Source organism: Rhopilema esculentum, chromosome 21 (assembly GCF_057945365.1).
Source record: "Rhopilema esculentum isolate cy_ngs chromosome 21, ASM5794536v1, whole genome shotgun sequence".
NCBI lineage: Eukaryota > Metazoa > Cnidaria > Scyphozoa > Rhizostomeae > Rhizostomatidae > Rhopilema > Rhopilema esculentum.
Window position 1 is genome coordinate 3148523 of NC_142835.1, and position 24026 is coordinate 3172548.

At 35.4% G+C, this 24026-nt stretch overlaps 3 protein-coding genes across 4 annotated transcripts in view; 1 reads left to right on the forward strand and 2 right to left on the reverse strand.

The window, feature by feature from the left end:
* Positions 1-624: 624 nt before the first annotated feature.
* LOC135684420 (serine/threonine-protein kinase PAK 3) lies at positions 625-16857 on the reverse strand. Of its 2 annotated transcripts, XM_065199979.2 has the most exons (17): positions 16554-16857; positions 16372-16457; positions 9928-10002; positions 9404-9491; positions 8404-8480; positions 7895-7978; positions 7045-7117; positions 6292-6357; positions 5906-5969; positions 5330-5378; positions 4896-4937; positions 4365-4460; positions 3879-3971; positions 3329-3428; positions 2902-3098; positions 2582-2719; positions 625-2108 (listed from the first exon to the last, which is right to left on the reverse strand). In XM_065199979.2, exons 1-17 carry the CDS (start codon positions 16702-16704, stop codon positions 2022-2024), a joined length of 1566 nt encoding a protein of 521 aa, XP_065056051.1. In that variant the 5' UTR covers positions 16705-16857; the 3' UTR covers positions 625-2021. The 2 variants fall into 2 exon arrangements, with proteins under 2 accessions (XP_065056051.1, XP_065056052.1); XM_065199980.2 differs by lacking the exons at positions 16372-16457; positions 16554-16857 and adding an exon at positions 11540-14378.
* Positions 16858-19271: 2414 nt separating this feature from the next.
* LOC135684424 (heparan-sulfate 6-O-sulfotransferase 1) lies at positions 19272-21797 on the forward strand. The gene has a single exon (XM_065199985.2). It carries the CDS (start codon positions 19299-19301, stop codon positions 20544-20546), a length of 1248 nt encoding a protein of 415 aa, XP_065056057.2. The 5' UTR covers positions 19272-19298; the 3' UTR covers positions 20547-21797.
* Positions 21798-22549: 752 nt separating this feature from the next.
* The window catches only part of LOC135684860 (E3 ubiquitin-protein ligase TRIP12), a 43879-nt gene continuing 42402 nt past the window's right edge, over positions 22550-24026 (reverse strand). Inside the window, exon 55 of the mRNA XM_065200543.2 lies at positions 22550-23895. Within this exon, the coding sequence (XP_065056615.2) occupies positions 23699-23895 (197 nt within the window). The 3' untranslated portion in view covers positions 22550-23698. The remainder of the gene's footprint in view (positions 23896-24026) is intronic.

Genomic DNA, 24026 nt, shown 5'->3' on the forward strand with positions numbered 1-24026 from the left:
TCTATTCTGGGTCCAAAATAAAGCCCCGCTGGTTGTTTTCTTTCGGAATTTGTAAAGACCCTTGCTCCTTATCATGCAAGCAAAAGCTTGCTCCAGAAGCTTATGTGCATCCTTTTTCATGAAAAGATGTCTTCATTTAGCGGCTGATAGGGCTAGAAAAAGTTGACTTTAGCATAACGTTAACTAAAGCATCTCCATTTAAATAATGTCTCTGTTTTCAATTCTGATTAAAATTTAAGGGAAAAGCTTATATTCTTAAGAAAGGTTTTTGCGGTTCAATATATCTGCAGATATTTGACACTAAAAATCATTTCAAGATTTACTGAGAACAGACTGCAAGAAAATGACTGCAAGAAATATTCTGACATGTTTTTAAGCTAATCTTAAGGGCGTGGCCGCAAATATCTCCCGCTCGCTTTGCATAAAATCAAAAGCATAACACACAGTGAAGCATCCTAGTGCGTTTTTCAAGAGTTGCTTTTCAGTCAAATGATGCCATCAACTCGAGCCCTCCCTCCCCCACTTTGAATTTCTAGGCGCCCCCCCTGTAATGTAGAATAAATTTTCTCACTGTCCAACGCTATCCACAACTACAGGTGCGACATAAGAAATAACAAGTATAGATATGCCTACGGTCTAGATTATATCAAAACAACCACATGAAGTCACATTCAATAAAACATATCTTACGATAAATTTTAGCAATCGATCGAAGTAGATAGTTCATAGTAAAATTAAAACAAAGAAGGATACTCTGACTGTCAATAGAAATAAAACTAAAGGGGGTCAAATGTCAACCTAGGGGGTATTATTCAAAGGTGGAAAGACGCATGGCAAGGGGTAAAGGAAAGAAAATTCGAGAGGGGTTGCATTGCTAAATGAAAAAATTTGCTTCTCAGTGTACCAACGTACCTACAACCATGTACAATTTGTTGAGGAGATGCCGTGAATAGAGGTAAAAATATCAGCATGTTTTTATACCTTTCGAAATAGTCTTTCTGCTGCCTGTCACAACTGTGCTATAAAAAGACGTTGGTTCAAGTTACATATATCCGCTATTTTTCGCGCCCTATTATTAAGAAACATTTAACAAAGACAGTACATGTTTGGACTACTTATTTTCTGCGTACAATTCTCTGTTAAACATATGCATCGTGAAGGGCGTCAAGTAATTACCGCTCAAGTGTAAAAAAATATTATGTAAATCCTACACATAATGGATACACAGGCGAGTTCTGGTTAGAGAAGATCTACATATATGAGGAAACAGAATGAAAAAATAGACCATTAAAAAGTTCAAAATAATCAAAATAATGTTACGCTGATGAAGCGATTAACATTGCGATATTGATAAGAGATTTGTCAACAACAAACTGTTTACAACAGTGATTGAATAGGTGTAATGATGAATGCGGGGAAAATGATGATAGAAAAGCGGAAAAACATATTCAAATCTATTTTGTAAGGGAAAGATTGATACAAAACCGACAGCCACATACACAAGATTTATAATAGACATCTACGTTTAGCGAATGTTTATTAAGTATTATTGTTACAAATATGTCGGTGGGATATGTTGAGTGGATATCACTGTCTAAGTAGGTGCTAGCTTTATGTTTCTAGTTTGGCCTAGGTTTGAAATCTTTGATACAGAGAAGTCGATAGCTACCAATCCACGTAAAATACAAACCAACTAAATCTAATGGATTCGTTGGGGTCGGTTCACCCAGGGCAATCTAAGACTGAAATGGTTCAGTTCACTACGACTCGCATACAAACGGCTAATCGCATTGTTTTACATTGAAAAGATGGCTACCGTTAGGAAATGCGCACAATATTTTGCTACATGACCAGCTGATATTTGCGACACCTGTCAATTAAAACCAAAATTTTGTCTAAGATTGGTCATAATTTCGTCTGTCTTGATTTCATACACATTTGATTACAGAGTAATTCTTCTTTCTTTGGTTGAAATATACCAATTATGCAAATTTATTCTAAAATATTTATACAACTTTTAATTATCCGTGACGTGCAGCCGCCTCCTTTGCTGCTAATATCAGAGGCTGGAGGCTTGCCAGTGGCTTCGCTTGTTTCAAGAATGGATGCTATGGAAAGGAGAAAATAGTTGAAAACCAACGTAAATGGCAGAATTAAAAACACAAAGAGAATACTTTGACAAGAAACTATCTAAGGCTTGAGCCCTAAAATTGGACAGCAAAAAGTTGCACCTACTAGCACTACGGAGGGACAGCAATAAGGGACAGCAAAACTCCCATTTGCAACAGTGTGGGCCAGAAACATACTTTAGTTAGTGTATGTGACAGGATTCCAATCCCTCTCCAATCCCTCTCCAATCCTCAACTTTCCATTTGGGGAATAGCCCATTTCCCAAACTGACTAAAGATTTTCAGTTTCAGTTTGACAACATTACAGTCAAAACTAGAATGTTCAGAGGCATGGCAATACAAATAATGACTTTTTCAGAGACCATGACTCGCCATAAAACTTTTGATACCAAAATTCACCAAATGCTTTAAGGCAGAACAACAAAGAAGGTTTACTAGAAAAACAAACATACATTTAGCAAGCCTCTGGCTGTGGGTCTTTTATCGACATCCATTTCTAGAGTGTGTTGTAGAAAGTCCCTAAAAACAGGCGACAGTCTCTCTGGGTGTTGGAGCTCTGGTGTGCCATTTGTCGCAATCAGATACAAGGCCTAGAATCAATGAACATAGTTAGTGTCAATCTGTTTACATTTTCTGCATAGGAATTAAGAAATAATGCTAGTTAATCCTCTACAGTTCAAATAGTAATTCAATTCAAGGAAATATGGAGGATCCTGCATAATAGACAATCGCCGAGACATTAACTGACAACATGATAACAAAAAAAACCAACCCTCAGTGGATTTTCATTCAAATAGGGTGGCTCCCCCTCAATCATTTCAATCGCCATGATACCCAAACTCCAAATGTCAACTTTAGGTCCATATTGCTTTCTCGTGACAACCTCGGGTGCCATCCAGTAAGGTGTGCCAACCATTGTTGTCCGTTTGTTCTGTTCAGGGGTAATGGTAGCACAGAAGCCAAAATCAGCTAGAAAAACAAAGATCATCAGCTACAATATGGATCAACCATACACATGGTGCCATCACACGTTTGTGATAATTGGAATTTATTGCCATAGCGCTGAAAATATCACGTGAAACTACAATGACTAAGAACTGAAGGTTCAAATTCACACTCCATCCCCCAAAAAACATCTTATAAGGTATTTTCAAAATTATTTTCGAACAAATGAAATAAATATATGGCAAAAAGCTCACTGAGTTTGACGCTTCCTTCCATTCCGAGTAAAATGTTGTCACTCTTGATATCCCTGTGGATAACTCCGTTGCCATGTAAGAATTCCAGAGCTTGAAGGCACTAAAATACGGACCAAAATTAACGTGAAAATAAGACATGAAAACTGTGACTGTAACGAAAAGGTTCAATTCCTGATACGCAGCTGGAATGGAGGCAACAATGACTGCAATAATTTTTTTTACAAAGATGAACTGGATAACTGCTATAAAATGGACCTTTTTCACTGGCTCGAATGAAAGCATTATTTGATAAGCGGGGGACGGAGAAAGATCAAATCTGGAAAAAATTTCGCACTTGAGCTTGAAGGCAATTGTATTTTTGCTGAAAGAATAATAGGCATACAGTGGAGAGAAGAAGCTGAGATGCATAAATATTCACTCAGTTTTCAAGGTGCACGTTTCCGCCAATCAAAAACATAAGTATGGTGAAAAAGTGAGCAGAAAGCTTCAAACCTAATCAATTTTTCGCAAGCTCTTTCGGAAGATTTAGGCAAAAATTTGGCGAACTAACCTCTCTGCAAACAGCAGAAATCTGTCCTTCGTCCATACATGTTTCTGTGACAACGTCGGTCAAAGAACCACCAGCAAGGTACTCCATAACAACCTGAATATTACAGAATCAAAAATTCAACAATAAAATATTTATCTCAATGAAACGGAGAGTTTTAAGTATTTTAAATCTCCTTTCTATACCCTTTCAAAAACCGACCGAGATTACACATTTTTCAAAGATCCTCATTCTCTAAACATCTTTGCCCTTTCATACTATCAGTAGATTGTCAAGATTAAACTGATTTAGTCGAAAGCAGGTGCAGAAGGTTTCAAGCAGTTTGAGAAAACAAATGATGATGAAGCTTATAATACAAAATGAAAGAAGAGATACCATTGATTAAACACAAGCTTATCGCTTTTCTGTTTACATCAAAAATTGAAAACATAAATACATTTAGATGCAGGGTGATGACAACAATGAACAAATAAGAATTATATTTCTTACCCAAAGCTCCTCGCCTACCAGGTAGCTGTCAACATAGTTAACAATGTTCGGATGCTTGTTTTCTCTCATAACCAAAATTTCATTAATAATTAATTCCTGTAGACGAAATGATGTGAAATATAAAAAAGTTCTAAAAAGAAAAAACTTACTACAAGCAATAATTCTGCTTTAAGCATTACATAATAGTTCAATGGTAACCCCCTAAAAAAAAGAAAATCAAAGGTCGTTGTTCGTAATTGCTTCTGTTCACGTGATCAAAATAGGTCAGCTTTCAAGGGGTAAAACCCCCGGTTTTGCAAACTATTATGTTCCATTTTCCAACATTCCCACGATCTTTGACTTTGCAACAACGTCCAATAGCGTATTCAAAGCCAGGTCCTCCCGTTAAGACCTTTTCTATGAAAATTCGATTTATAACATAAAATTCGTTCCTAAAGGAAAGCAGCTTCATACATAATAATATTCGCCTTGATATCCCATACCAACGCAACAGTTTCGTTTTTTTACAGTGAAAAAGCTTCAGTAACTCACTTTTTTAGGTTGCTGTGACAAATTCATCTGCTTGATTGCAACCTGGGCAGAGAGTAGCATATCGCTTAGACTTTAAATGCAGAATAAATTTTTAACAAAAAATCGCAAGTTTTCCACCAATAACATGAGCATATTGTCATGCATAATGTTATACTGGCGCTTTAAATCTCTATATGACCAGGCAAAGAGGTCCTGATTCCACTTGAACAATTCACTAACGTTAGGAACGAAACAGTTTTGTCGTGACACTAATAAACAACCACTGACATCACTACAGCGTCGGGCTACTTCGTCGGGCTACTTTGTATACAAATTGTAGCCTCTTTTCCATATTTCAAACTCACACAAGAGGTTCATCATGTGAAGTTAATTGCAAGGGAATTTTTCTGCTAGCTATGAGTCTTGAATAATTAAAAGTCTTCTTGCTATCTTACCTCATGACCAGTGGCTATTTCTATTGCCGTATAAACTGTTCCAGAAGCACTGTTGAAAAATAGAGGTTCTTGTTAAAACCAAGTAACTTACGTTGTACTAAAAGCTCAAAAAGAGATATATGAAAGGCGTTAAAAGCTACCCTGTAAATAGATGACTGAATGGTAAAGGTTCGCCCCATATCCGATCCAAATGAAGAGGAGCTGTTTGTTGGAAAGGGCACCTGTCCTAGGCCAACAATATGATGAGGCAGGATGGCCAGTTCCTTGTGCTTGCTTTAACCCGCCAATGTTAAAAATTGGTACCCATTCGCTGCTGGTTGGAAAGAGAGACATGGTTCCATATCATAAGCTTGGATTCGTACCAAAAACTTCAGCACTGCGACTAAGAACTCTAACCATTTGACCACTGGCTTAAAAAACGAAATGTGAAAAGTTGACAGACAGAATCCCTTTTGTTGTCAAGGAATATGGAACGATTATGAGAAGTGGCTACTAAGGACATGGAAACTGGAAGCCAAATTAATCTATCGAAACAGTGAAAACTACGAATACAGAGAGCCAAAATAGAAAACTCACCCTTGTCCTATTTTTTCGAACTTTGTATACTTCTTTTTTGGATCACCAATACTGACTATCGTTCCTTGAATTAGATTCAGGACATCGTTACATATGACACAGCATATGTATGAATACAAATAACACCTTGAAGACTGTTCAGTCTTGAAACTTAAAACGAAATTGACAGAACGAAAAAACAAAGAGAAACTGAGCATCCGTCACTAATAAAGTTGAATAGTTTAATACTTTCGATGGTGAGTGTTGGTGGCACTGGAATCAATATACAAGCCGTCTATGACACATGCCTCAATAGCAAGCAAAGGGACATTAAAGGCCACAAAGATTAGATCCACTTCAACTTATCATATATTCTACAATAAACGTATTGAAAGAGCGATACTTACGAAGTTTTGCCATTATCTCCTCGTCTGTCATTTTCCTCTTCCTGATTTGTTGTTGGTTTTGCTTGGCTAAATAGAGATAGGCCCATGAAAGTACGAAAGATGAAATAGTCAGCTGGGCCTAAATTGACAGCACGAAGGCTGCAGCAATTCTGGTGATTACAGCCTCGTTTAAGATGTCCAAGTATGTTTCTTTTAAAATATCAATCTTGTGACTCATGGGGCAATTTTCGATGCATCTTCTTAAATCATCTGGAAAACTGCCAAATGCATTAAGAAACATTGCGGGATAACCTTAACGCCGTGGGCACTTACTTAGACTTCAAGTTGCATAAGCAATTTACGATACAAAATGGTTCTGAGATAGATCATCTCTAATATACCAATGTGCTGTAGCATTTCAAAATGATAAAAAACAGACTTTTAGCAGGACAAATGTTAACATATTGCTTGACAAAAATCTTGCAAGATTAAAAGATCTAGACTTTTACATCTGGTCTTTTTGCACAAATCTTTCTAGCAACAGACAAATGAGTCCAACAGTAATCAAAGCGAATGAGAAATTAGCAACTATACGAAGCTTTAGGAAAGAGTAGCTTGGGTCACTAAAAAGAGCACCATGCTCTAACACCAAAAAACCAAAAGCAAATCCTATTGTGATTGAAGAATAATGTGGTTTAGTCGTGAAATTGACCTTTAAAAGATGTTCAAGCCTGCTCAACGTAACGCTGATTAAACCGGAGCTCGAAACCTCACCTTCATTTTCTTGTTGCTGTTGTTGCGGAAAGGACTTCCCTTGCGATCCGGCGATTTGCTCAGCGGTAATATACTTAAGGAAAAACGAATCAAGGATAAACGATTAGGCCTTGCGTAAGTTGTTTGTTTGTGAGATAGTAGCAGGAAAGGTTAGCATTCGTTAAGAAAATGTGGAGCATTTATAAATATTATCAGAATCCATCAAAGTTAAACAGAAAAGAAGACAATGAAGCAGGGGTGTCCAACTTATTTTTGGCTGGGCCATAGAGAAAATCTTACTACACAGGCGGGCCAGATGAAAAATTTTGTAAACCATCGCTAAACTTTGTATTGAACAGTAAATGGATTAATAATTACAGTTACATGAAAAATTACACGAAAAGTTACACAAACAGTTACATAAAAAGGTTATCAATGTGAAATGTTACATTTGTTGTTTGCAGAAAAACTATTCACATCGCACATTAAAGGTGCGATAAAAGTCACGTAGATGTTTCTCTGTATGCTTAGATTGTAGCTTTGACTTGTTCTGTTCAGCTTTGTACTAGAAACGCCTGCTTATAGTAATGGGAAAGTGTGCCCAATAATGAATCATGAAAATTTCAACGGGAATGGCACTCCACAGACATAGCTTATGGACTAAATTATTATAAAAAATCATTGACTTAGCAAGGGTCACATAATATGCCCTCGCAGGTCACATCTGGCCCACGGGGCGAATGTTGGACACCCCCGCAATAAAGCATAGCTGCATATACAAAAAAAAAATATCATAGGTCCCTGATATATATTTCACCTATTGCTTACTTTCTGTACATGATAATAACATATGCATCGTCGTGAAACTCACCCTAGATTTGGTGTGTTCAGGCCGTGAGGGCACCGCCGGTGGAACATCCTTACTCGAGTCATCGACTGCATGGTTATGTGGCTTCTGTACAACAAAAACGAGAAATAGCTGCTTTTAGAAACAGGCATACTAACAGCATTAGGATTTCTTTATCTCAAGCATCAACCTGATATATGTATATCATTAAACATAGCTAGCCAATGACATATTGGGATCTGTCAACTTAAGGTTCCTAAAAAGTGTGATGGTCATCTTGCTTTCATTATCTGAAAAACTCCTTAATTGGACAAAGTCCAGCAAAAGCTGAGGAGCAGACTGACCTTAGCAGCTTATTAAATACGAAGAATTACACCATTCATACTTTTTGTTAGGAAACAGATATCACATGAATCAGAATATTGTCCATACTGCTCTTAATGCTAATAGATTCCTCCGTAATGATGGCTACATGAATGTCTAAACAGTGAAAAGAATTAAACATAATGACATTATCTCCCTTGTGTACTTACAGCTCCAGGTATATCTGCTTTTTCATAATATCTATTTTTTGCTTCAGCAGAGTATTGTACACCAATAAGATCAGTACCTGAAAAAAAAGTTATATTACATATATATATTCTCTGTTTTTTATCTCTATTCCAGTAATTCTGCCATGGCTACAGCAGCATGGCTATGAAACAAACAAAAATGACAAAGAACGGATTAAACCGTAACGTCTAGAAGCAAACAAGCAATGTTCGCAGGAAGACGTCGTGAAAATAAGAAAGGAAATGCACTGTTGTGGATTTTGTGCAACAATAAGTTCTGATCTTAAAAGCTTTGAAAGATCATTTAAGAAGCAAGTTGTTTGTGAGACAAGAGTTTGGCACGATCGAATACTGTTTTGTTTTCTGGATGTAAACAAATGGCTCCCCTACACAACTACATTCTGAGTCAAAATCTTTGGCAGCATGACATAGCGGCTTCCTGTTTTTGCCCGTTCCATCAAAAATTGATATTCCTATTCAAATCTAAAATAAATGGTTACTTAAACAATTCTTTAAAGTTAATAACAAAAACCGGAGGTATTGTTGACCTATCTTTACAAAACTTTGAAAAGCTCCAGGATTCACGTTAAAATTCAGTTTTTCTCGCACATCGGGCCACCTATGACAAGGTCATCAAAACCAGCCAGTATTATAACTTAATAGTGAAAACTAACAGCCAATGTGGTCTATCTATCTATATTCTTTAGAATTTTTCCACGACTACCCCTTGGCCCCCTACCTTAAGATTGTACCATATTAATACTGTCTCTCTTTGGGGAAAGGAAGGCTAGAAGCGGTTTGAGGAATTAGAGGGTGAGTGCTAGAGGGTGAATGCTCCAAACCTGCAATCCCCCAAACACCCATAGCCATCCAAAGCCCCCGAAAGCCTACCATACCCACTTTTTACATTTCAGGACAATCCACAAGGACAATCTTTTTAAACAGATGCAAAACGAAGTAGAAAAACAGAAAAATGGCTAACCAGGCTTGTTAACTGTCATGAATTTTGTTTCTTCGGTTGTTGCTTTGTTTGTTGATGAATCAAAGAAGTTCAAGACGTCAATTACAGCCTGTAAAAAGAAGAAATAAACACACATGGACACATCCGATAGTTGCCAAGGGCCTATGCTAAACATCATGGGGTTCGATATCGTCTAAGCGAAGAAAGACCCACATCTTTGCTGGAGGGGTGTTTACAGGAACCAGGGGGACGTTTATAGAAACAAAAGGCCGTTTATAGCACGTCAGTTATTAAAAAAATTATTGTGCGAAAGTTGGAACGAATTGACTTCGAAGCGTATTGTACCGTTTTTAGTAGACAGAACAACTATAAGAATAGACAGAACATTGTGGAAGAGATCACAAACCGATTTTTGTATCTAATAAAATAAAGCACCCTACAACAGGAATACGCCATTAAGAATATATATTACAAGAATCCGTTTCCCATAGCAGAGTGAGTTTAGAGAGGTGCCTAAGGGATGAGCTGTCAATAGAAAAAATTACCTGGGGGTTCTTCTTCTGTTCTGTAGGAGTAATGTTGGAAATCTGTAGCAACTTTGCCCATTGCTCTGGCATTCCCTGCAAACAAGAGAAAACTGATGTCAATTCAAGGCAAGAAATTTTCTGATATACACGATAATTTAATCTTGTTAAAAAGAGGATTATACTAAAGAGGTTTACGACTAAATTGAAAAAGAAAAATGAAAAATGTTTGACCAGAATTTAATAATGACTTCTTTTTTCAACAGTTTCTTAAAAAATGAGGTATCATTTCTTTGGCATGCCTGTATGTAAACAAACCGAAATCCAGTTTTACGTTTTGGAAGATTCAATATTTCACACATTTAACCGAGAGCTGATAAAATTGATCTTATTAGCTCAGGTACACGGCTCAATTCAGTAAGAAAAAAGTGACGAAGATTTCGACCATAAAACTATTTTATTTTAGACCTGTTTGCAGCCAGCTTGAGGCTGTCACCGGCAACATATGAAGGAGAACCGTTACAGACGCAATCAGTGGACCATGGCAGCAGTGCTTTTGCTTTCGTTTCTTATGAGTGATAAACAAAAATGACCGCATGGATTCACCGCTAACAATTGCCAATAACGAAAATATGAAATATTGAAAAGAATAAAACAAAATGTTAATTAGAATTTAATCTAAGAGCATAGATTGAAGCATAATAACTCAGAAAAAAATAATTGAATTTAAATATTAATGGCTTTATTTCAAAATTATTGATGTTAACAAAACAATCCTGGGAAAAACAATAATTCATATGATATAGATGGTCTAAAATTCGATAATATCCGAAAAAATGGATCAATCATGTCTGAGAGACAGATGTCAATTCCTAAATACTATTTTCCTTTTGGTGGCAATCAGAGCTTCTCTTAAAATAGGCTAACTATCTACGCTCTATGCATGAAATTCAGCATTTTGCTATACAAAGTGGGGGAGATCTGGCGATACTTTATACATGCTTTGGAACTTGGTCTTTGATTAAAAAACAAATAAAAAAACTTAAAGATCCTCAGCAAATTTCACAGTGTGCGACAATAGCTGACAGCGAACGAGTAACGGGTCTATAATTTTATTCTTTTTTCCACAATCGTTGAGTGTCCTTTGTGTAACATAAACACAAAACGTTTCACTCAATACAAGAAAAGTTTTCTTAGATTACTTTCCCTTCTTTTGAGTTAAAATCTAGTAAAAACAACAAGAAAGAGTATCAATAGTATTTAATAGATACACAAAGTGTATGTAGTCTGTTTTGTTAATATAGGACAATTAATTCATTGTTAGTAGTGGAATTTTAAAATATACATAAATTGAACTGAACAAACCTACAATTTATAAAAAAACAGATAAACGGAAATACCCATAAGATTTTGCCGGATCGAATCAAATTTAGTCCTGTGACGTAAACCAACATACCAAGTTAGCGTAAAAATAGTGTGGACGAAGATCATATTACATTGATATGAAACGTTCTAGATACAATAAACAACAAATAAACAAGAAATTTGTAGTAAGCAAAACAAACTGATCAGAAACATATGCTTACAAACTGCGCATTAACTCATCTCATCTAAAGCACCAACCAACACAAACCTTTTTCTTTGAAGAACTTTTTTTGTCCGTGCTTCCGTAATCGCAACGAAATTTATGCTGAAAAACAGCTTTGCTGCACATATCGAGCCCGTAAAAAACGATAACATACAAATAGATTCGTCAGACTCCTCGTTTCGCTCAACTTAAACCATACGACTGACTACCGTCAACATTTGGCACGATGACGTTGTTGCAGACATAAAACGGGGGTAACTACTTCCTACATAGCCTTGTCTGGATGTGAAAGGTCCACGAGCTTCGTTTTCAGAAATAGTACTTACACATCTCACTGTCAGGGATGTTGGTGCAAGAAAAGAGCTGACACATACACCTAAGTAGTTAAAAACAGGTTGTTTTGTTAAGAGCACTGTAAGTGTCGCAACTAATAGTTCGGGAGAATAATCAGGTTTTGAAAATAATTTGTTATTTCTCAAAGAGATGTGTTTATATGTCATATATAGACCATTGTATACCATTCTCTTTGAAAACGAACGGTACAAACATTTGGCTGCAACATACACCACATATTGAATTCTGTTCGATCATCACAGAAAGCTGTTTTCTTCAAAATTTATTCTGCTCCACTTTTAAAAAAACAAGCCGTCCCCTGACCATTCCAGTAAAACAAAAAACCTCCGCCTATGTCAACGAATTTCAATTAAACATACAAAAACAAATTCAAAACTAGCCAATGGAATCCTGAGGAAACAAGCTGATAACCTCGTTGACTTACAATGTTCTGAACGAGGAGGTTACCACAACACAACCCCCTGCATCAAAATTAGACTTTATAGAGTCATTGACAATGGAATATGTCTCGAGGTAGAAGAATAACAAATCTTTTCTTTATTTAAAATGACCAAATTCGAAAAAAACCCATAAAAGAGTATTCATATGGGACGAATTTTCTTTATAATGAAACAATTAATTTACTAATACTTTTAAATACTATGCAAAACCGTTACTTCAATATACGTCTCAAAATCTCAATTGAGACGATAATCAATAAACAAATTGACAGTTTTTGAAAGATTTCCAGAGAAAATAATCCCTGCTTTAAAAGAGGCTTTGTCGGCAGTCTGTTACCTCGTTTTCGTTTGAAAATTTCACGCAAACAAGCAAAACGAGACGACAGTCAAGACATGAAACCGAGGGGCAAATCAATCCAAGAAAATCTCGTACACCTTTCATGAAAATCCTATTGTTTTAACTGAAAATTCCCAGAAATCCTTTTGCTTTAGGGAAAATCTCGTAAGCTATTTGCAAGAGTGAACTGCCCCTCGCATGAAACTGTAGCAAAAAACCGCAACAACAACAAGAACATAGACAACAAGAGTCGCTGTCAGGACAAATCTGACTCCTACATCCAAGAGGCATGTCACTTTACAAGATTTCCGTACGCCTTTGGCGAAAATCCTTTTGTTTTCACGAAAAATCCCCGAAAAATCCTTAAAAATTCTATCGTTAAAATATCTCGTACGCTGTTTGGAAAGAGTGATACACCCCTCGCCTCTACCTGGTGTAAAGGCGTCTTTTCTGGTGGTATAAAATTGTATATGTAGTCCTTCCGGGGTACTCCACTTCATTTGTAATGCCACTGGCGCATTATTCAAAGAGGTTTTAATGGTAACGTTGCAGGACATGCCACAAAAAATTCATATGAGTTTAGAGATGAGAGAGGAAGGGGCTCTTTAAGAATTTTCAAACAAAGATATATTTTTTTAGAAATGGCCGAAGTTCAAACACCAAGAAAACGTAATCCACACCATGTGACTGAGGTTTCGAATCCCGGTGTTATATTTCCTAGTCACAACCCACACAATGATACCGACACCAAAAGGTGACAAAAATTTCAAATTATACCGCCCTGACAATTTACATTTACACAGTACCAACTCCACACCGTCATACTAACAACTCTACTCGTTTTATCCTTCCTGACGGTTTTATACTCTTACAGTCAACATACAACGACTTTCTGTTCAAAACAATTGCAATTTCACTTTCACCTGAATGTTTCATATTGCAAACCACAAGACTGCTGCTCACAAAATGGTGTGGTTTACAAAAAAATTCCTAGACCCTTTGTACTCCCCATTGGACAGATTTGATAACATATCAGTTAACATTAGCTTGAGAGCGAGAATTAGAAAATACAAGAGCAAAACAAAGATTCAATGCTGTTAAATTGGTAAGCAGAAAACAAGCTAGGATTTTTAAAATGGTACTATGGTTAAAAAGTTTAAAATGTCATTAAATCTAAACAAACTGAGAAAAGTAACTTTGTAAACTTGATCACTTATTAATCTACTTTGTAGAATGAAATAAAACCAGGGATGCCGGACAGTGGGTGTGCAGGGGGTCAATGGCCCCTGTTGCCTTTTGAAAAGAGGGGCAAGAGGGGCCGAGAGCCTTTTTCATTAAAGTGCCCTTGAAACTGGCCAATTGTAATAATCAGAGAGATTCATATAAATTTTCTGATTGTAGTGCTTAATTCATGAAGACAATCCTCAAAACGTAAGATAATTCCTTATGCAATAAATTAGCCAATTTTCAAGATACCTACAGATAAGAGAAATAAAATGGCAGTTAGTAGAAGGAATTAGAAGAAGTTGGGAATTATCTTTCAATTGTCATTTTACACAAACCTGCCCCCCTTGCCCCTTGGTTGTTATGGCGTCCCTGAATAAAACTACAATTATATAAATAATCTAGAAAAAAATTTCTCTATAAATTTGAAAAAATTCAAGCTGCTGTAACCAATTAATTTTGCATTCAAAATTTTGGAGATGATGATTTGTCTCTGTAAATTTCAAAACAAATATTTTAGAGAGCAGAAAAACCATTTATTTGCTTTTAATTTGAAATGATACTTTAGGATACAAGCTACTTTATCTGGAATCTCTGATTAAGTTGTTGTAAAAACTTTCAATATTCCAACCGAATACAGTATTGGCAATTATTTCTGAAAATCAGGAAGGGAACAAGACCACTTTCTAATCAACTTCACTGCTTGAAATATTGACTGCTGATAATAAAATAAGCAACCAGAAAAAACTGTGCAGGGACTATTTGGTTTAAAATGTCAACTAAAATATGGGTTATCATTATGTACCAGGATGGTATGTACTTCAAGATTTATTGGATTAAACATAAATTACAAATAAAACAACAATTTGGAAAAATCAGTCGCCAGTTTTACTACTTGTTTAGACTGATAACTCGGGCAGGTTAATGGGTTTTAGTGGGTTACAGTCCCTAACAGGAACAAAAAATGTTGTTTTGAGGATGTAGACCTGATAAACTATGGATGCTCCAGACTCACTACCAACTAAATACCAACAGATTAGCTGCAGCATGACTGTTCATCAAACCTATTGAGCACTTTTACTAATGTGGACATGAGTATTTGACAAAACAAGTTCAAATTAAAACATGTGTGTATAGTCCACTATGTATATTGAAACATCTAGAATTGTCTTACAGCCCATGGTTAATGCAGTTAACATGACCCTGAATCTGAAATCAATTTCTTCATATAAGATTTATCAGTATCTGGCATTAGCTCATGTCCTTTTTATTCTTATTTGAATCTCCTAGAAGCTCCAGAACTTAATAGCATTCAATAGCATTCATTAGGTCTACTTTGCAATCGTCTCAAACTAAATAATGACCAAAATTATCAATCAAGAGAGCATTTAATATATGTAAAATGGATTGATTTTCTTCTGACACAGACAAGTAAAAAAATCATAACGCCTAATTCAACAGCAATTTTCATCAAAATTTATTGACATAATCAGATTAATTGTTCAGAATGGTTCTTTTACAGAATTTAATGCATCAGAGAAGAGGCTGAAGGTGCAAAAATTGTCCTAATTGTTAAAATTCACAAATAACAGCTTTCTGCATTTCTGACCAAACTTGGAGGCACAATGGCTAGGAGGGCAGCATGCTTTAGGTTCTATAGCCCCAAATTTGATTGAATTGCTAATTGCTACTTTCTACTCAAGCTGAAATAATGAACTCCCACTGTGCAACTGATAAAAATTAACTGCATTGATTGAAACTATATTTTTTCATATACACTTATTCTCCATCCATATTGAAACCTATTAGGCAAAATGAGGAAATACCAAAATGAATCATATCAGTTATACATTGACCGGCCATACATCCAACTTTTGTCTCAAAATATATGCAAACAATTTCCACTTGTTTCCTTCATTGTTAGTAATTTACTTTTGATTATTTCAAAAAGAAATGTTAAGTTTTACATGACTATTTACATACATGCCTATTGTCTTGTTATACAGTTTTACAGCAAACTACGGCGCCCAGCACAAAAAAAATCAGTAATTCTTAGAACAAACAATGAAATTAAATAGATATTCGTTTACATCAGCTCAATCTAACAATTAGTGGAGCGTGAAATAAGCGGGACTCAAAATTCCAAGTGTTTTTTAATTTTGGCAAAACTTTACGTTTAACGGGCTCAGTTATAACCGGTTGAAATAAATACGGCACCGGTTGTCTCGAAGTGTCTGCATCAGTTAATCGGTGAAAGGGAATGTTGAGTGTCTGAGACAAATAAGTAGTTGCCGGATGCGAAATACAGGATGCGGAAAGAGCAAAATGGGCCTAAATGGCCTAATCGACCTTTAGAAAGTGATGATATCTTGGACAGCTGGGGCCCGACAATATTCAGTGTTGTTTACAAGACTGAGTATGGCTGCACACTTGAGCAAAAGGTCTAGATGTTATTGAAAAGCTCGAATTTTTAGCAATTTCACTAAAAACTAGAAGACGACGAAAAATAAAAAATAACTTACAGTGAACTCGCCAGTTACGGGATCAAATCCAACGTGAACTGTATGTTCAAACTGGGTTGGCAGAGAAATTTCCGGCTTCTTTTTGGCTGAAAGTAGACATTTATGGAAATCAGGCAAATTCAAAATCGAAATATTTATGAGAAGAGAACATAATAATTTCATAAACACTCAATATTACTTACAAACAGGAAACAACTTGAAGCTCATCTTCTTGTTCTTCTTCTCGCTGTCAAGCTGGGGTACGTTCGGAAGCGGTTTATTGTCGAAATCTTTCGCAGATGCATTTCTTACTGGCGGTGGCGGGGGTCTCTCCTCTTCACCGTTTGAGTCCATTACTGCTTTCTTTACTTGACTTCCAATATGAGTTCTGATTAGTTCCTTTAGCGCTTTCTTATCCGATCATAGCTTTCTTGTCTTCTTACTTCATTGTGGTTTGATCGCACAGATTTCGGACTCTGTTGTTCCGAGTATTCTACACCAGAGACACTCCTTTACCTCGTTTTTACAACGAGGTTTACTCAAGATAAATCTATTTATTGATTGCCAATCTTTAGAACAAACAAGTAATAATCCATTTCACTTTACCGACATTTCAAAACCTCACGCTTTGCAAGAATTGTCAAAAGATTTTCACGAATATTTTTAAAGAAAACCCTAGCATAAACAATTCCAAAAAAAATCCAAAATTAAAGGTGTTTTACAAAATAGGGGTTCACAATATATATCAACCATTGAAAAGCCATACATGTGCCAACTAGATTTCTGTGCTTTTGCAATACAATATCTTTTCCTATTGAATTTAAATTAAATTTTAATGCAAGCTGTTTCATTTAAAAGAAAATTCTAAATAAATTGTAGAAACCCCCTTTTTCGTAAAACACCAAAAAAGGAATTGGCCACTAAAATCGGTCCACTGCACATGGAGGTAAGCATATTTCAAATTCAAATACCATCTCCATCGATACAATAGTGCTAATTAAAACAATAGGAACACAGAACGAGCCAATGAAAATAGTTCTTTTGTAGTTAAAGCTTGAAAATCATACTTACTTATTTCAAAATGCACAAGGCTCGCTTTACGTTTGTTCAGTTCTAAGACTGACAGTTCAATTGACTATAATTCAGTTGACTAAAATTCAGCTTTAGTTTTGCAAACTTTACAAAACTTTAAACATCTTTCATGTTTTACAATACTAGTATTAGATTACTTGCTTTTAAATCCTATTAATGGTCTTTATTGTGTCTCAAGCAACAAATCGATAGCCAGACGGGGGTTTTTTCAAGTTGTCTCTGGTTTCCATTTTTATGTCGTGACATTTCGTTCTTGTTTTTTGTTATCAATTAGAAGCCTTTGATCAAGATCGCTAGTGAGTTTTTTATATAGAAACAGCTGCTTCGCAATTTGTGAGTCATAAGTGTGAGGCTGGCTGTCCCAAACAAAAGCAAGTAGATAGTCAAAAACGACAAAAAGTATCAGAAAGCTACAATTTTTGATAATGTTTTTAAAAATCTCTGAGATGAGTGAAGTGGCCGTAATCGTGAATGCTCTCAGTAATGGAGTAATGTTGAAGAAACCTGTTTTGTGAAAACACAAAAAAGCGACACGAACAAATTTATAAATGTGGCAGCATTTGAGGACTGGGGTACAGGCTACTAGAACAGCAAAAAATGCTTGATTGAGAGGATTGTCGAGCAAGTAAAAGCAAGTGGCTATTATGCTGTCATGGTTGATGAAACATCTGATTTTAGTCAGCATTAGCAAATGGCAGTTTATCAGTTTTGCATTGAATGGTGTCAGATAGAATTTTTTGTTGGATTTTACGAACTCAGTCTTCAGAGGTTGTACAAATTGTTTAAAGATGAGCTTTTGTAATGGGTAAAGTCTTGAGAGAATCTACGCGCAATTTAGTGAACATGGTCAAGAAATTTTTTGTGCATTTGGCAATGGCGTAACGGAGGCATCTGGGGCCCTAAGGAAAAATCAGTAAAATCTGCTACAGGACCTCTACTTACAGACTGCGAGAAGATCCAATCAAAAGGTTTAGAGCACGTCAGACACAATAACAAAATGTAAAAATGAGAATTTTTCGTTAGCTAAGGGGAGCTGAGTTATAGAGTTTCAGTTGAAGAGCTTTAGAAGTTTTGGAAAGTTATTTGAGCTTGAACAAAGTTTAAAAATATGCTCGTAAAAGCATCCTGGGCCCATTTTGTTCAAGTTGTCAAACTAAGGTGTCCTAAACTGCCTTATGCCACTGGCATTAAAAAATGCAAGCGTGAATGCTAGCCTTTCAAAAGAAATCATCAGAAAAGTTTGCTTCAATAGATCAAGCAAAAAGTTTGTGGATTGCTTAAAATGATGCATGATGACAATATTTCGAATTTAGTTCTCATTCTGCTGAAGGCATGCAGATCCTGGCAACTATTCCAGCAGCATCTGTTCAGCGAAAACACATCTTCGTAACACCATACTTCGTTACACATATCTTCGTAAGACAGCAAAGACTAAACAACGTCGCCCTCTTTAATATCGAACCGAATGTCAATGTTCTCGAAAAAGATATCGATAAAATAATCGATATATTTGGTCGCCGTCGTGGGAGATATTCATATTCTTTTAATGAAAACTCGAAAGCTATTTTGTAATGTGTAATTTTTTAGAAATGCGAATTAGTTAGCCTTATTTTAAAGACGTTGCCAATCATTGCTCGATCACTATTAGAAGCTTTAATGCGTAAGGCTATAGTTCGTAATAATATGGCCATTGGTATTTTTCGGGCAAAAAAATATGAGCCCCCCCCCCCCCCCCCTAACTGAATTCATCCCCTTGCCTGTTTTGTTTTTGTCCGTAAGAGAGGCTGGCCTCAAATAGATGATAAAGGCAGAAGTGTCCTGTACCTGGTACCTGGTGATGGGAAAGTTTGTGCCTCATGCTGGGCATTTCAAGAAAAAAGAAAACCACTGGGCGGTTTGAAGTAGATCAGACGAAGATGAATAGAGGTTTTTCTATCCTTTTTATAATTCTTTGCGTAGTTGCTATGATTGTCATATACGCTGGTCGTTTCAGTTTGTGGAAACGAGCAGGATTAGGGAGAATTGTGAAGGGAGTTAATGATGAAATCGACCCAGGTTTTGAAAGTTCGAAGGCTGTTGAACAGAAGGAGTATTTGATAAATTTTAAGAAATCAAAAGATAACGTTCTTGTTTTTTTGCACATTCAGAAGACAGGAGGTACTGAGTTGGAGAAGAGATTAGTAAAACAAATTGTCGAGCTTAAATGCAAATGTAAAAGCACAGCTAAACTCGCGTGCAAGTGTTTGAGAAGAAATGGTATTCCATGGATTGTAATGAGATATGCAATTATAAATAAAAGTCATGCCTGGCCATGTGGTGTACACCCAGACATTACTGCATTGAAGCATTGCTTACCATTGCTTTTCAAGGAACAAAGACAATACATAACCCCTAAATTTTTGTACATGACTCAGTTGAGAGACCCAGTAGAGAGATATGTAAGTGAATTTAGACATGTCCAGCGTGCAAAAGCATGGGAACACGCAAACTTGATGTGCAATAATCAACAACCTTCAAGTCACACCTTTTCATGTTTTGAGAACATGACCAGAGATAATATAACACTAGAAAGGTTCCTTAGCTGTGATAGAAATCTTGCCAATAATAGACAAACAAGAATGATGGCAGACCTAGAATTGGTTGGCTGCTATAACTACTCATCAATGAGCATAATTAAAAGAGAAAAGATACTCTTGCAAAGTGCCAAAGAGAATTTGAAAGCAATGACATATTTCTCATTAAATGAAAGACCTGCTGACAGCCAGTTTGTTTTTGAAAAGACATTTAATTTAAGGTTCCAGGAAAATTGGTTTTTGTTGGATACAGGATATGCAAATGAATACATGAAAACCATATCAGAATCTGATGTATTGAAGATAAAAGAAATGAATCATTTGGATGTAGAACTATATAAATATGCCAAGGAACTATTTGAAAAGCGACTCAACTTCTTGAAAGGCTTAACTTTGGATGAACCTTTGGATAACCAAATTAAGAAAAACAAAAAAGGAAACAAGGTGTTGATGAAAAATTGGAAAAGAGAATCAGTTATGGGGAAGAGACCAAAGAAGAAAAGTGGAAAGAGAAAAAAATTTAAAATGTAATTCTAATGTTTTTAGTTTATTTATTGATTGAATTTGATACATATGAATTGTATATATTGATATTTTCATATGCAACCTTGTCTGGGAATTTTTATTTTACATATTTATTTATATATTTGATACAAGCAGGATGATCATGCACCCTCTGCTACACAAATGGCCTTTGAATTTTTAAACAACTAGAAAAAGTACCCAATTCGAAAAAATTTTTCAAAGCTGTATGCAAATAAAAGCTCCACTTTCTAGACAAGGCCAGTTGTTGATTTTTTAATACCATTTCCTAGTCGATCTTAGATTTAACTTGTCTGTTTACTAATTAAATTGAACATTATTCTCGTATTGGGTGTAGCCTATAGACTTGGATCTAACCATATTGGATCTAATAAAATTTGATTGATATTTGAAAACTTGCAGTTTAGGAGGCGAAGTGAAATAAGGCAAATCAGGTTAACTCTAATAAAGATTTATTAGATTATTAAAAATGCTTTGCAAATACCAAATAAGCAATCCAAATCTTTGAATGTTTGTGTTTATGATGAAGCAATTATAATAAGAAGTATGTTTATCAGAACATACAAAGTTTATGATTACTAGTATCATTTTATTATAAGCTCCAAGTAATTTGCCATAGCCGTAGCAAGTCCAACTATTCATTTCCAGTTAGACCCTATCAACACAACACCATTAAATGGCTTTTGTTTTAATAAACATGTTTATGGAATTAAGATGCTTGACATCTCCATTTCATACCATTTCCAGCATAGTTTTGTTTAAAAATAAGGCCAAACAAATGTGGTATGTTGTGAATAGGGTCTTAATTAGCAGGTAGTTTTTGTGTTTTTTTCAACTCCATTCGTCTTTGTTGAAAACATGAATCAATTGTATTTGTATTTGATGATTGATTTTAGCTTCTCAAATCAGTTTATATTATATTTATGTATTTGTATGTCTCAAGATAAGCATATTACCCTAAGAAGCTAATTTAAAATAGAAGTAGTAGTTAGCATCATCAGAATCTTTAATGACCAAAGTGAAAACTGAAATAGAGAATGAAGATCAATTTGTGACTGAATATTTTCTTCTATTCAGATATGAAGGGTATCTTGCTTCTGATACTACTATTGGCTTGTTTAATCTCCACCTGGTTGCTATTTAGGACGAAAGAATCAATTTACAATTTTATATGTCCTGTAAAACTCAAGATGTTGAAATTTCCATATGCATAACAGTCTTCTAGATAGTTTCATTTCTGTCCTCTTTCATTTCTAAAGAAAAAGTAGCTGCAGCAGAACAAAAGTTAAACTTGCCTTTCTACTATAAATTTATTAAACTTGGTCTATCCTCAGGAACATCAGCCAATTTTTTGGAAAAAACCTTGCTCTGTGCACTTGGGATAATAATAAAATATAGGTAAATAAGTGTTGAAAGGCGAATGTGAGGCATAACAAACCCAGTTTGACATTGAGCTAGGTGATGAGTTCACACTGAGCTAGGTAATGAGCTAGGAGCTGGTGTATGTAAACTGTCATCTCAATCTCTATTTTTAGCAACAAAAATCTGACTACAGCCAACCATATCCAACAAATGCCCTAAGGCTCCATATTCTTACATGGCTACATGCATAGCTCAGAATTTAAGGAAAGTTTCTTTATGTTTTATTTCAAGAAACCAACAGCAAAAAAGGCTATTTGATACCGATTTGCATCCTAGTGGAAACCAGTACCAAATAAAATTACTTCTGTGTCTAAATTCTCTATCAATGTGTTATACAGGGCTACCAATGATTTGAGGGGCATCAAATAAAATAATTTGTCGTCTTACCTGTTTTAATCCATTGCAGTTTTTGCTGGCCCTGTTTTGTATGTGGATTGTGGTCTAATGTATTGTCTGCATGAAAATTTGGGCTTATTCAAGCCTTCTTTTTAAGTACAAAAAGGGGGCATGGCACAAGTCCTGTTATAAGCAAGTTGTGATGAAGAAAGAAAACAGAGATGACACTCTGATTGAAAAAAAGCTGCCATCACTTAGAAATAATTTCCTTAGAAGTTATTTGATACTTTATAACCAAACAATTTTAATATATGACAAAACAACAAACAGATATATTGGAAATACCAAGAAAGTTGGATGCTTTTAATTAATTTCACTGGATTCTTGGCAAAGTTTTTGGAGTATTATTTAAATGATGTGACTCGTTTTTAAGAGATAACTAAACTGGTGGATGTTTTTGTCAAACAACATACCTAATTAGAGTGTGAGCAAATTTGCAATGTTGGACGGGAAGAATGTATTTGAGATTTTATTTCCTGAAAAATCCTAAAGTGTTGGATGGTATTTCAAGGAACAAAGTGAATAAATTTCATCTGTCTACTTTAGTGATAAATTGCTAACCTGATACCATTCAAGCAATAACATGTATCACTTCCCAATGGGGAATGTGTCATTATGCCTCTGATAAACCAAAATAACATAAATTCTGTTTATCAAATCAAACTTAACAAAGATCTGAAACACAATACTCGTAGCTTATTGTATAATACTACATACGTCCAAGCAAATTTCTAATTACAACTTCTGAATTAAGTTATGAAAGCAAGCTAGTTTCACGCAAATAGAACAACTTAACTACCAGTTCCATTTAATTTAATAAGCTTTGTCTTTATTCAAGGACAAATCATAAAATAAGCATGCAGCAAAAAATCTAAAAATATGACCTCACTTTATTTTTTCAAGCCTTATTACCACAGTATCTCCAAAATAACACCTCTCTTCAATAGATTCTATATCTTAACAATTCTTAGTATAAGGGGAGGGGAATAGTAGAACATTGTAAACAGATCTCATAAAGACAAATATAGCATTATAACTAGAATTTCATATCATAGCCATTACTGAAGAAATTTTCGCCATGTATCGATTATGTCAAACTTGTAGGCAAAAAGCTTGCTAATGGATATCATTTTTCAATAAGTAGTTGTGCAAATCAGTGACAAATAATTTCAAAATACTAAATTTGAAAACAGAGCACAAATCAACAAAAAATATCACTGCAAAAGTTGGTCTAAACCAAACTTGAATGGAATTAATAAAAAGCAACTGAACTAAGCTTATTTTATGTTACAAACTCAGTCTAACATCAAAGACGGTGCATGCTATGATAAATGGAAAGCATTTTTGCCTTCTGTGTATGCGGTCCTCAGTTTCTCATCCATTATATCAACTGATGAATAGTCAGGAAGCTTCAAGTAATTAACACATGTCATAACAGATGGTAAATAATTGTCCGGACTTAAAGCCCCATCCACTGTTTTCCGTACAATTGTTAATGGGGGATTCAAACTCCTGAATCCTACAAAAGAAAAAAATAAGTACCATTATGAACAAGAATCTGATTTTTCAAGAACAAGAACCATCCCAAAAATGTTTGAAATAATTCATCCTTGTATGGCTGAGGTCAAAAACAACTTCAAAATACCAAAA

Excerpts from the sequence above, each read along its gene's own strand:
- LOC135684424 (XM_065199985.2), top strand. The coding sequence starts at position 19,299 with ATGCTGGGCATTTCAAGAAAAAAGAAAACCACTGGGCGGTTTGAAGTA.
- LOC135684420 (XM_065199979.2), bottom strand. The coding sequence starts at position 16,704 with ATGGACTCAAACGGTGAAGAGGAGAGACCCCCGCCACCGCCAGTAAGA. Across the intron at positions 6,358-7,044 it reads ACAGCAACAAGAAAATGAAG|CCAAGCAAAACCAACAACAA; the intron begins GTGAGGTTTCGA and ends ATCTCTATTTAG. Across the intron at positions 2,109-2,581 it reads CAGCCAGAGGCTTGCTAAAT|CATCCATTCTTGAAACAAGC; the intron begins GTATGTTTGTTT and ends TCCTTTCCATAG.